Source organism: Gymnoscopelus microlampas, assembly GCF_963454915.1.
Source record: "Gymnoscopelus microlampas genome assembly, chromosome: 11".
Taxonomy (NCBI): domain Eukaryota; kingdom Metazoa; phylum Chordata; class Actinopteri; order Myctophiformes; family Myctophidae; genus Gymnoscopelus; species Gymnoscopelus microlampas.
Window position 1 is genome coordinate 11,156,211 of NC_139948.1, and position 14,310 is coordinate 11,170,520.

The 14,310-nt window shown below is 40.9% G+C and overlaps 2 protein-coding genes across 2 annotated transcripts in view; both read left to right on the top strand.

Moving 5' to 3' along the window:
* LOC311054947 (uncharacterized protein) overlaps positions 1 to 14,310 on the top strand; it is a 431,139-nt gene that overhangs the window by 350,685 nt on the left and 66,144 nt on the right. The window lies entirely within an intron of this gene.
* LOC311054586 (calmin-like) lies at positions 7,283 to 13,815 on the top strand (the record flags this gene model as incomplete). Its single annotated transcript, XM_084070593.1, has 9 exons — positions 7,283 to 7,409; positions 9,539 to 9,600; positions 11,226 to 11,321; positions 11,422 to 11,499; positions 11,630 to 11,722; positions 12,102 to 12,328; positions 12,556 to 12,755; positions 13,447 to 13,547; positions 13,759 to 13,815. The coding sequence occupies exons 1-9, from the start codon at positions 7,322 to 7,324 to the stop codon at positions 13,813 to 13,815; spliced, it is 1,002 nt and encodes a 333-aa protein (XP_083926719.1). The 5' UTR covers positions 7,283 to 7,321.

A 14,310-nucleotide genomic window follows, 5' to 3' on the forward strand; every position in this document is an offset into this window, starting at 1 on the left:
ACCTTTTTCCTGTTTACCGCACTGCTCTAAAACGTGGTAAACTGCAGAGCATCCGCATTAAGAACTGGAATGATAACAACGTCTGTGAGACCCTCCGAGGCCTCCTTGAGGGCACAGACTGGGACATGTTCTCTGAGTCCTCTGCCGACATCAATGAACTGACGGATGTTGTTACTAGCTGGTCTTTGTATTGTGAGAACATTGTTATTCCTGAGAAAACCATCAAAGTGTACCCAAACTCTAAACCATGGGTAACTAACTCCCTTAGATCTATTTTGCAGAAGAAGAATAAGGCCTTTAAGGAGGGAAACACAATAGAATTGAGAAGTATACAAAAAGAAATTAAAAAAGATTAGTATGGGCTAGTAAAAAGATCTACAAGGGAAACAATCGAGAGCCAACTTAGAGCAAATAACCTGGGCTCTGCCTGGGATGGTATGAAAACCATAACAGGGCTGAAAGAAAATGGCAGGAAAAAGGTTATATTAGCCAATTACAACTGTGACCAGCAACCGGCTCAGAGCCTCAATGATTTCTATGTTAGATTCGACACCATGACTTCAGTGTAAATCACTCTGAGATCAGGAATAGACTTCTGTGGTCACCAGCAAGCTTAATTGATGCATGAGTGTTCCTTGTTGACTTTAAGTTCAGCCTCCTTTTACAGTAGGCTATGTTTTCAGTATTGATATTCTAAGGAGAAGTTCTTAGGCTAAAGTTTTCAGCAGAAAAACGAGCAAAACTATAGTTTAATTAAGTGTCAATCAGGACTAAGTGAAAACAGCTTTGTATTAAAAGGAGGCATGAAAGACGCAAACCCACTACATTTGACAGATGTGAGAAAATGTGCATTTCTCATTGGAATGGAAAATCAGTCGACATGTTCCTCTTATAAATTCCAGTTTAAAGTGCCTCTTATATTCCAGTTTAAAGTGCAGTCTGGGCTTAATTGTGAAACACTATAGCACTGTGGTGGTGGACAAAGCAGGCTACACAACCCCAAATAGGTACACATATTAGTAGACCTACAAGACCTAGTGAATGTTGCTCAGTCAAGGTGTTTTACTTGAGTTAAGTAGAACACGCTGTCCGGAGCTAATCTTGCAGACATCTGGACCAATCAGTGCCAAATGTCTTGTGTAGAATTCTACACGTGTTTGTTGTCTCTGCCAGGCCAAAAGGCATGGCGAGAGAGTATGTTTTACCCTCCGTCCGTGTATGTGTGTGTGTGTGTGTGTGTGTGTGTGTGTGTGTGTGTGTGTGTGTGTGTGTGTGTGTGTGTGTGTGTGTGTGTGTGTGTGTGTGTGTGTCCGTCCTTCTGTCTGTTAACAGCTAATCTCTGCCACCGTTGGCCCTGTCGCTGTGAAACTGCGCACACACACTCCCTGGAAGCCACAGCAGAACCTCTGCCCCACATTTTTCAGATCAGCCTGTCATAGCGCCACCATGAGGCCGACTTTTGCAAAACACATTTTTTGCTATTACTCCATTTTGTCCAAAAAACACCGGTCAAAGGGCCGGACCCGGCCCTTTGACCATCTTAATCTGGCCCGCCAAGTCCTCAAAGAAAAACAAAATGACCCCCACCAAGAATGTACATTCTAAAAGGCTGCTGTATGTTAATGGTTTTTAGAAAGAATATTTAACTAGACTCCAATTAATAGTAATTCATATTTACCATTTGAGTACTATACCTACCTGCATTCCGTCATCCGTGTGTACTCAAATGTTTTATGTTTATAATGAAACAGTGAAATAGTCAACCTTGAGTCCATATTTATAACGCAATGTGTTTGATCAGTGACCTAAGGAGTGGTGCATATCAGATAAGATGCTGTATACATTTATAGGCTCATTTAAAAGTTGAAACGGCATTGACGTGGATTGTTTTATGCAAGTCATCTTTTTATTGTAAGGCCAGACACCAGAGTGATACAGTACAGCTGTAAAAAATAAAATAAAAAATGTTTTAACAGAACAATTTTCAGTTACAACATTTTGTAACTGAAAATGATTGTTGTTAAAGCAAGTACCTTATTGTAAAAGTAGTCTGGCATGTCTACTAAATCCATGCCGTTTTAACATAATTCAGCACTATGTGTTTCAAGTTTCAATTCAATTGTACAATGTGTGGCCCCTCACTCACTTTATGGAAGTCAGTATGGCCCCCTGGAAATAAATCTTGCCCACCCCTGAGTTAAGCCAATCAAATCAGGCTGACCTTGCCCAAGTTGATATGGAGTCATCATATATAATTGCATAAGTCATTCATAGACGACTGGCATACCACACATGGGCAACATACGGCCCGGGGCCGGACCCGGCCCTTTGACCATCTTAATCTGGCCCGCCAAGTCCTCAAAGAAAAACAAAATGACCCCCACCAAGAATGTACATTCTAAAAGGCTGCCGTATGTTACTGGTTTTTAGAAAAAGATCTTTAACTAGACTCCAATTAATAGTAATTCATATTTACCATTTGAGTACTCTACCTGCCTGCATTCCTCCATCCGTATCTACTCAAATGTTTTATGTTGATAATGTAACAGTGAAACAGTCAACCTTATGTTATACATGTGAAAAAAGATTGAAACACAATCATGCATTGTCAAGGCAAATTCCTATGTGTATTACACAATGGCAAATAAAGGAATCTGAATCTGAATCTGAATCTTGAGTCCATATTTATAACGCAATGTGTTTGATGACCTATGGAGTGGTGCATATCAGATAAGATGCTGTATACATTTATAGGCTCATTTAAAATTTGATACGGCATTGACGTGGATTGTTTTATGCAAGTCATCTTTTTATTGTAAGGCCAGAGTACACCAGAGTGATACAGTACAGCTGTAAAAAAAAAAATGAAAATGTTTTAACAGAACAATTTTCAGTTACAACATTTTGTAACTGAAAAAAAAAATGTTGTGAAAGCAAGTACCTTATTGTAAAGAAGTCTGGCAGGTCTACTAAAGCCATGCAGTTTTAACATAATTCAGCACTATGTGTTTCAAGTTTCAATTCAATTGTACAATGTGTGGCCCCTCACTCACTTTATGGAAGTCAGTATGGCCCCCTGGAAAGAAATCTTGCCCACCCCTGTGCTATACATTTGCCTATGCTGCTACAATTGCCTGAAGGAAGACAAATAAAAATATGTTTTGCTCTTATATAGGCCTACCTGTACACAAGATTTAACAATAAAGAACCCTGGACCTTGAACCTTGAATGGTGTTGAACTGTGAACAGAAGCTTTCATTACAGTTTCTCCATTGCATCTTCTAAATCCATGAAATGTAGGCTACATTGGCATTGTTGGATTAAAACTTCCAATCCAATAAGCATGCATAGCTATAACACAATGAACAATGCAATGTAGAATTCTGTGTTGCTGAAAAAAAAAAAGAAAAAAGACAGAGACAGCTTGCATGGATGTTGCATCCATCCATAGCTTACCTACAGTAGGAAAGTGATAAATATAAAGTATGTTACCCCTCTGTTCGAACACAATCCCACACGTTTATAGGACTAACATTAGGAATAAGTACTGTATGAATATCACTGAGGACATCCAAAAATCTGTGGTCACCAGCAAACTTTTTAATTTTTAATTGATGCATGAGTGTTCGTTGTTGACTTTAAGTTCAGCCTCCTTTTCCAGTAGGCTATGTTTTCAGTATTGATATTCTAAAGAGACGCCTCGTTCTAATGTTTTCAGCAGAAAAATTTGCAATCAACTACAACAAATTAAGTGCCAATATGGACTGAGAGAAAACAGCTTTGTATTAAAGGGGTTATAAAAGACTGGGTCTCTGTATTGCTCAGGCTGCACTGCAGTGTCTATTCACAGGCGCGAACCCACTACTGAGCGGCACAGGGGCTTTGACCTGCTCCGTTTCCGACCTGGGCCGGTTCCACCCTCCTTAGGCGACCTGGTGGTCCCGGGCTCCCCCAGGAGTTCAATATGCGGGTGCAGTTATGAAAAAAAAGCACCTTACCCAAAACAAATTGCATCAAAACGTTTTTCAACAGTTTTTTGTAGTATTAGGTGTCCTTAATAACATACTAAAAGTTTACCAAAGTTTGATCACTGGAAAGGTGTTATTTTCAAGATGGCGTCCAAAATGGCCAAAAAATCTTTAAAATAACCTAACTCCTTCATTATTTATCCTAGACAAGTACTTTTTGTGTCTAACCCTATGTTTTGGGGGCATAGAAATCCACAGGACTTGTCCAAATTGCAGAGATACATTTAGATAATTGTGAAATCCAATATTTCGTTTTTGACTCTATTAAAACTCTCTGAAATGTTCACCCGTTTCAACTAGTTATATTTGTTTTACTGGAACAAGGCTTCAAGATATCCTCAAATTTCAGTCATTCAGAAGGTGGCAGAGAAAGAGAATATTGTCAGTTGATATAGTATTGCTTGCAATATTTAAACGTTTTGGATAGCCATCTTGACCTGGCTCCCATCACTACACATTTACTGCCTGTGACCTATGCCAAGGAAGGAGTAATAATTACTCTGATTAGTTTAAATGAATACAAAAGACTTCTTCTGATAATCAAGACAAGACAGAGGTTGTCAATGCCTCTAAACCAAGGAACAAAAGGTTTATCAAAAATGACTGTTATGCCTCTCACCTCTTACCTGGACTATACAATGGCCAGGAACTCTGAACTGATTGCATTACAGCTGAGCCCACACAAAGTTGAGTGAAATCTCTCTCTGGCTTACATTATTTGACCAAAGGTCAAACTCAGTCCTAAATACAAACCTTCAAATATTTTACCAATTAAATGGAATATCATAGAAATACATTCTCTCATGTTTGAAATGCTACTTTTAGTTCTGGATATACCATACCCTTTTTTTACCCGGTGCTAATTTGCTAAGTGATCCTGGGCACCATTTATTCCTTTTTTTTTTTTTTAACAGGTTGTTCATGAAAGTCCTTGCGGTCTTGTTTCCAATGAGAACCTGTGAGCAATTAGGGGTTAAGAGTCTTGCTCAGGGACAAGTTTCATTTCATCGACACATATGCTGGCCTGGCATATGGAATCGAACCTGGGGCAACCAGGGCCGCCCCACTACACTCCCCCCACCAGCCTAGGGAGGCCAGGGCCGAGCTCATGCCTCCTTCAATGCATGAGAGCCAACTGACTTTCTTGTCACCTGACAGGGGGACTTTCCCTGGTTGGACGTAGCGCGTGGAAGGAAGACGTTATTCCAACCAGTTCCCTTCAACAGTTGGCACAGACATGTCCCATTAAAGCTATAGTGGGGCACTTGGGAGCTCAGGACGAGTGCTCATAGGCAGCTAAAGAGAATGGGGCTTGTCAGCCCCTGATGCACGTTGTGCATCGCGATAGCCAAATTCCAATTTTCAAGTGTCCATCCTCAAGTCCTCCACTCCCGCCTAAGCCCTGCCTCCGAGCGAGGAGGCGAGGAGGCAAGAAAAGTCATTTTGAAGTGACAGCAATTATGACGTGTCACACAGTTGGATTGCTGGACTATTCCAGAGCTCGGAGGGTTGTCATGTGGAGGAGGAGAAATTATACGCCACGCATTTCAACGAAGACAGTTCCCCAAACGATACATGAAAGATACCCTTGTATCTTGCCAGATTTCACTCAGTGGCTTAGGGAGCCTGCGCTCACCTCACGCTGGAGGACAGAGTGAGGAGGAGGCAGAAATGAAGCTTATGTGTTAGGCTGAGAGGAGTATCCCTATGTCGCAGGGAGAAATGTCCAATTACATTGTTATATATATATATATATATATATATATATATATGTATATATATATATATATATATATATATATATATATATATATATATATATATATATATATATATATATATATGTATATATATATATATATATATATATATATATATATATATATATATATATATATATATATATATATATATATATATATGTGCTTATAACCATGCTTATAACCAATTCATTTATAATTGAACTTGTAATCACTTGACTATAATTTATATATGCTAATTAGATTTCAAGATTACCAAAACATGGGGTTAGGCACCAACATTACTTGTCTTGGATGAATAATGAAGGAGTAATGGTCTTTTTAAGGAACTGGCGGCGGCCATCTTGAAAATGTTACCTTTCAAGTGGTCCGATTTTGCAGCTTGGAGCTGCGGCTCCAAGCTGCTATGACGCTGTTTGTACTGGTTGCTGAATGCTGAATAAACCGGATAATGATTCTTAACATGGACTCTGGACGTCTTCTTCTTTTAAGCAGCTGGGCCTGGTAACTTCATTTCTGTGGCTATAGTTATAATTCATTTACCAAAGTGCAATTAAATATTTGCCTCTGAGATGTAGTGGAGTAGAAGTAAATGTATTGAAAATTGGAAACACTCCACTAAAGTAAAAAAAATACCTCAAATTTGTACTTAAGTACAGTACTTGAGTAAATACTCAGACAGTCGATAGCAGATATGTAGGCCTATACCCGAGCTGTCCACAGCAGTAAAAGGCCTATACGCAGTGGTGGGAAAAAGTACTAACGTTTTTTTTACTTAAGTAAAAGTACCAATACTGCAATGTAGAAATACTCTGTTACATTGCAGTATTATATGTTTTCTTAAGTAAAATAGTACTTTTTCCTCCACTGCATAGGCCTTTCAGTGCTGTGGACAGCTAACAAAGATAGAGTCTCAGGTATAGGGGAGGGGTTGCCAGAAACAAGAAGCTCCAGTTTTTCCAGGAGGGGAGTGTGTGTTTAGAGTTTGGGGTGGACCAGCGAGAGTATAAAGAGACAGAGAAAGAGCGTGTGAGCCATAGGTCGAGGAAGACAGATGATCAGCAGCAGCAAGAGCTTCTTCACCTCCACCTCCACCTCCATCAACCCCAACAAGAAGGTCTCCAGCATCAGCAAGTGAGTTTTTCCTCCCCCTAAGGAGTGTGTGTGTGTGTGTGTGTGTGTGTGTGTGTGTGTGTGTGTGTGTGTGTGTGTGTGTGTGTGTGTATGAGTCGAGTCTCTCGAGACTGACGGATGCCAATGATATATATATATATATATATATATATATATATATATATATATATATATATATATATATATATATATATATATATATATATATACAAATTCTCCATTACATAGTGTACAGTATTATTTGTAAAGCCTCTGTGTGTGTGTGTGTGTGTGTGTGTGTGTGTGTGTGTGTGTGTGTGTGTGTGTGTGTGTGTGTGTGTGTGTGTGTGTGTGTGTGTGTGTGTGTGTGTGCACGCGCAGATCGGTGCCATGCTGAGGAGCATCTGTGGATAAGGAAGCATGGCTTCGGGGTCCGACTCCAGAGATGGTCCGGTAGAGAGGGGGGCCATCTCCCTGGATATAGACAATGTCAAAAAGCTCCTGCAAGGTCAGTGTCCTCTTACCTACCTGCCTGTCTATCCACTGCATATCAACCCAAACTTAGACAATTGACAATTAACAAACAAAACATTGGATATAGACAATGTTGTCATGTTCCAAGTGGGTCCTCGTTAACCTCGCATCACCAGTCTTTCCACCTCGGAGGAAAGCCTGGTATGCGTTACTAAAGACCCATATGATCCGGTCTAGGCCACGCCTACTGAAAGAAAAAAGAATCCTCTTTCCGGATTCTGCCCATCCGGTTTTGCGGTGCCGCTTTGTTTTGGTTCCCCAATCCCTATTTAAATGGAATAGAATTTCCCCGTGGGATAATACAGACACTAAATAGTCTCCGGATAGTGCACGCACATTTACATTTAAAAAATAAGCTAAACTGCCGCATCAAGGATTTTATTAGGACGGACCTATATTGGGGTGAGACGTCTTTCCGGTTCTGCCCATCCGGCCACTTTTTTTTTTTTTACTTCCGCTCCCGACCGGATCATATACCCGAAAATGGAATGCTGCCCAGGCTAGGTCCTCGTACAGAATAGATGAATCAATCACTCAAGCAATTAGCCAAACCAATGAATGACTGGTTTGGTTTTATGTGAATACCCTTTTGGGAGCCAGTTCCAATCCACAAGCTCGCAGAGCTTGTAGATCTGCTTTAATCTCCGTGGTTTTATAATTATTGAAGCAATGAAAAGTAATAACAAGAGTTTGTGACTAAATAGAAACTACCCTGGATCACTTCATTGGAACACAAAATCTTTTTTCCATTTCATGAAAAGTAACAATATTTTATACTTCATATAGATTAAAGTTCTCAGTCGCCATGACTGATTTCAGACATTTCGATCAGCAATCGTTTTTTAAAGATTAGAGCATTGAAGTCGGGTCGTAAATGACCGGGTTGTCATACGCACACCACACCACACGCCAACAGGATTAAATCACTGTCCAAAACTTAAAAGTATGCATATAAGCGCATAATCCAACAGTCTGCATATAGTTTGGCTGCAGGCCGCTGCACACATCGCCGGTATGGACTAGTTTTATTAAACTGCAAGCCTCAGGCTCTCCATCTCGAAATTATATATACTTTTTTGGGATGGGTTACATTGACTTCGGGAGAGTTCAAATTTAATATTGGAATGTTGGGTTGGCGTTGAAAATTTTTCGTCTAGAGCCCGGCTACCTGGGATTCAACCCTGGGTATCCCACATGGGAGACCAAATGTATTTGCTATTCCCAGAGGGAATCCCCTGCTTGTCAAAGGGGAGATAATTGCACTTCAGTAGTGTCCTACCCTACACCAGGTCTCAATAAAAGAGTTGGGAGAACACCTCCAGCCACTGTAGATTTGCTAGTTATATTGTATCACCAAACTCTACCATACAGTTTGGTTAAAATGTTCATTATAATAAGCTACATATTCAGGCTTTGAAGGAGTCTTTTTAGTGACGTGAGATGGATGATGAATGATTGTAGAGCTTTAAAGGCCGATACATACTACACTTTTAGTGCTGAAATAAAATCGGTTTGGGATGTGTCCCCGACCCGATTTCATTTTGTGAACAAAAAGTGAACATATTTGCAAGTTGCCTGATAAATGACTGAATTCTCTCTTATAAGATTTCTTTTCAGTACAATGTTTATTTTTATTTGTACGTTCAATGCTGTTATTGTGCATGGTTCATTGATGTTGTACATTTTTACTTGTTCAGACAACAAAAGCGGTTGTCAACCTTGGGGGGGGGGGGGGGGGGGGTTTGATTTCCATCCGTGGGTGAAAAGTTGGAAACTAATAGTAAGTAAAGCTTTAAAGATGAAAGATGAGTTTCTGAATGTTTAGCAGCTCAAACTGTGGCTGTGGGTGTTCAAAGCACTGGGGTCACTTGGAATTTCCATGAAACTGAAAAGTGAATTCAGGTGAAAGCTCCAGTATTAAACCCACTTCAGGGGAGAAGAAGATAAACAGGAACAGACAAGTAAAAAAACGATTACTCCGTCACCTCCTCAAGAGTTTCGATGTACATTTTGACATGTGTAAATGTGAATTCATTTTTGTTTTGCATGTGTACAAATATGATATAACATCAATACCTGATACGTTTTCTCTTCTTTCAACAGAGAAACAGGAGCAGATTCAGAAGAGAACCTTCACTAACTGGGTGAACGCTCAGCTGTCCAAGGTGAGTGCATAATCAGACACAGTTTACAATTTAGACATTCATTGCTCTTTATCTAGAGCAGGGATTCACAAACTACATGTATGCATACATACAGTACATACATACATACATACATACATACATACTGTACATACATACATACATACATACATACATACATACATACATACATACATACATACATACATACATACATACATACATACATACATACATACATACATACATAGAATAATGTCTTACACTTTCCTTGGCGTGGCTTGTACAGTAGAGTGCCGTGCTTGAAGCAGTGGAGCAGCCCAAAGAAATTCCACCGTGGCCCGAGCATATTTGGCCACCACCTGCATTCATTCACTGTTTGCCAGTGGATTGCCATGTATTCAGTGATGGGATAGTCTTATCTTTGTCATGAATCACACCAAAAGTTTGTCACGATTTGAATAAAGCCTACCCTATGCACTTAACAAGTACATGTAGGTAATTTCACTGAGGAAATGTCCTACTCCAGGGTTTCCCACTCCAGGGGGTAGTCGTGCATCAGGTGTGAAACCCAGTTGTACCAAAACACAGAGGTTCACTACTATAATGTGTATTTTATTCTATCACTATATCATTTTATATCATTGACCTATGTGTTATATCCACAAGAATAGGATGATTACAAAAGTTTATGTCCGTATCAGAAAGGACTTTGGACAGTTGGAAAACTATTGTTAAACTTGCAGAGTGACCTTACTTTACCGGGGTGACACCTTCTGATAGTTGTAATTTAATGTTGATATGAAATCATAATCCTGATAAAAGTTTAGTGTTTCAGTGGCGCGAGTGTTAGAAAATACAGGTTGTACTAGTGACAGCCCTCTCCACGCCCATGAAAAGACTAGCACATCATCACACCACCAGCACCATGGTGCTGCACACTTATGGTTCCTCATGCTTAGTCTGGTTGTTTTTCGCCCTTTTCTTTTTTACATGGCTGATGACATCAATACGTTGCTATTTTTTTACATTACATTTATTTTACCTCAATGTACAAATCTCTTCTTCAAGAGAGATTTGGACAAGAAAGCAGACAAAAGGCCCGGACAGCTGGCGTAGCGGTCCGACAACCTTTGCTGCGTCTCACTTCCCATCTCTCTCTCCCCATTTCCTGTCAGTCTACTGTACACTATCAATTAAGGCGGAAAAAATATGTATATATAAAAAAATAAAAGTAAGCACACAAAAAAATTGCAAAACACTTAAACATAAAAACTAACAAGCAACAGTCATCTTGTTACAGGCTTTAGGCTACAGTAGTTAACTATGAGTCAAAGCATTTACATGTTGCAGCTTCTTCCCTAAGTTCCTGTTATTATACTGTTTATGGAGCTCTTCCTATGCTGACAGAGCTGAGAACGCAAGAACTGAGAACTGAAACGGAGTGTGTGTGTGTGTGTGTGTGTGTGTGTGTGTGTGTGTGTGTGTGTGTGTGTGTGTGTGTGTGTGTGTGTGTGTCTGTGTCTGTCTGTCTGTCTGTCTGTCTGTCTGTCTGTCTGTCTGTCTGTCTGCCTGCCTGCCTGCCTGCCTGTCTGCGTGTGTGCGTGTGTGCGTGTGTGTGCGTGTGTGTGCGTGTATTGTGACAGAGGAAGCCACCATGCATGGTGCAGGACCTGTTCCAAGACTTTGGTGACGGCTCTAGGCTGCTGGATCTGCTGGAGGTGATGAGTGGGCAGCAAATGGTAAGTCTGTCTGTAGATCTTTCTCAGCCCAGTCCAGCTCAGCTCAGCACTAAACATAGCATCTGTTCTTTCATCCGATTGATTGCATGGTCTCTTCCAGGATCGTCAGAGAGGCAGAAGTAAGTTTCATCAGAGGAGCAATATTGAGACAGCCCTGTCCTTCTTAGAGAAGAAATCGGTAAGTGCCAATTTGAGTGTGAGTTTGTGCATGCGTGTGTGCATGTGTGAGCGTGCATTCAGTACGTGTGCAATCCTTTCCCATTCATTTTAGTCTTTCTGGTAAGAAAGAATATGTTTTCTCTTCCCAGATCAAGCTAGTCAACATTAACATTTCCGACATCATCAATGGTACGCCCTCCATCATCCTGGGACTCATATGGACCATCATTCTACATTATCATGTAAGATTTAAAAAAAAAAGCAAGAGAGAGATTGCTGTGTTTGTTCAGTGTTTACCTCAGTTTTTCAGGTATTAAACATTATTGGGTTATGAGAGCATATATACCCTTAAATGTCACACACAAAATGTGTTTATTAAATGTGTTTTCACAGAGTAGTGTCTGTGAATGAAACATCCGCTAAATGCCTAAAACTCAAAGTCTAGCCAGTAACATAAATTCCATGAAATGGAAACGGTACACAGTAAAGTCCTGTGTGAGTGTATCCTTTTGTAACTTAGAGAGGGTACAAACGTAATGAAATTGACATTTGAATACATTTGTTTACTCTCAGAGTTAAACAAACAGGATTTGACTTTTTACCCGTGTGTTGCTTTCGCAGATTGAGGAGCTGACCAGTAGTCTGTCGTTCAGCTCCAGTCAATCGTCTAAGAAGTCCCTGGCCAGTCTGGCCAGTCTGGAAAGTCTGGACAGTCTGGACAGTCGCTCCACTTCCACATTGTCCAGCCACTCAGCCAGCAGTAGATTCCTCCCTCCGCGAAGCTCCCCACTACACAACCACCCGGCCGACAAAGCCCTGCTTCTCTGGGTCAGAGAACAGTGTCATAAGTATGTCCCCCCTGGCTGAGTATCCTTCGGTTTACAGATAGATCCATAACAATGCTTTAAATATACAGAACAAGTGAACTTTAGGTCAGAGCTCCACTCATAGGGTATTGTTAGAACTGATGAAGTTTCCAGATATTAGATCTAACATTAGAGCATTATGGCAATATACTACCACCAGTAGTACTAATACATCAGTGTAATTCTCCGACCTGTCTCTCCATCTTCAGGGCTGGCTGTCCTGTGCTGAATGTGAAGGCCATTTGGAAGCGGAGCAGCGGGGTAGTGTTCCTGGCCATCCTTAATGCCCTGCGACCAGACCTGGTGGACCTCTCCAAAGCCAGGACCAGATCCAACAAGCAGAACCTGGAGGAGGCCTTTCGCACTGCCGAGAGAGAGCTACGGATCCCCAGACTGCTGGAACCTGAGGGTACGCCACTTTGTTCACATTCTGACACATACTGTAGCATGTAAACAACAAGTAGAGTACATTTGTATCTCTTATGTACCGGGGGTCCTTCAAGACCATGGAATTCTAGCTCTATAATTATGGAGTTAGGCCTGGTCTGGTCATTCACATGGTGTTTTTGTAATTCTAGCTGTCTAATCAGGGCCTATAGGCCCAGTAGGATGGAAAACCAGCAGTACCAGGGGTCCTGAATTTAGTGTGTGTACCATGTAGACACCCGGTCATCCCCGTGTTTTTTTTGTATGTGATCTTCTGCCCTAGCAGTGATATGTCATGTTCACAGTTTAGCAGACTGTTGTGACTGTGTTCTACAAAGCTTGCCCCAGGGTGAGAGGTGATAAGGCTCCGACAGTCTGCTGGCTGTTGATGTGATTTCATATGAAACACTTGCTTGTTTGTCTCAGTTATTCCTGACTATTCCTCAGTTATACACTTTACTGTATTTCCTCACATGATCAACACTGTACTTTAAACACACTGTTTAATGGTGCTGGAAAGGTTTGGTGATAGACCAAAAATGTATAGACCGGTATAGATTAGCCTAATCTGTTATAGCATTGGCTTGAAGTAGGAACTGTCCTAGCCTATGGCAGTGGGCGATTTAGTATATATGGTGTGAGTTGGATTATGGAGGCTTGTGATTTGGATGCAGATGTGGATGTTCCCGAACCGGATGAGAAGTCCATTATGATGTACGTGGCCCAGTTCCTGCAGTATTCCAGAGACCTGCCTGTACCGGAGGAGGACATGCAGGTTTGTGTACCAGTCTCTTTGCTTTCAGCCACTCCTGCTTCCACTTTATCTACAGTTATCTCCTTAATATGTTTTGTCCTTCAAGAGAAATCAAGAGAAAGAGAAATCCTGTATTTCTCTTCTCTTCTCTTCTCTTCTCTTCTCTTCTCTTCTCTTCTCTTCTCTTCTCTTCTCTTCTCTTCTCTTCTCTTCTCTTCTCTTCTCTTCACAGTCCCTGAGTCCCACTCCTTCTAAAAGTCCCTCTCCTGTCAACATGCCTATTCACTAGGCAGGTAGACCTGCTGACTCTCTGTCCACCGCTCTCTTTTTCACTTTCCTCATTTCTTTTTTACCCTGCAACAACATTATTTTTATTAGTGCAGAAGAGTCTCTTTTGTGTCTGTGTATCTACAGCAGGGCCGGCTGGTATCAATGGGCTAGTGGGGCTAAGCCCCCCCCCTATCTTATGGAATAAAGATGAGAAATTATTATTAAAATGTTTTAGAAAAGATTATTGTATATGCTGGTGGAACCTGGAGCAGCAACAGCATCAAACAGTTACAAGAAAAACACAAAATATGTAAAAATAAAAATAATGGGCTGATTTCTTTTAGCCCAAATCAGCTTCCATTGGCTTTCATTGAGTTGAGTGATTGACAGCTGACATGACACGCCTGCTTGATTTACTCACCATTGGGGCTAATATATTTTAGCCCCCAAGCTCCGCCCTCACTGGCTTTTGACCAATGACAGAAAGGTGTACCTTTCTGTGCTTTGTTCTGGG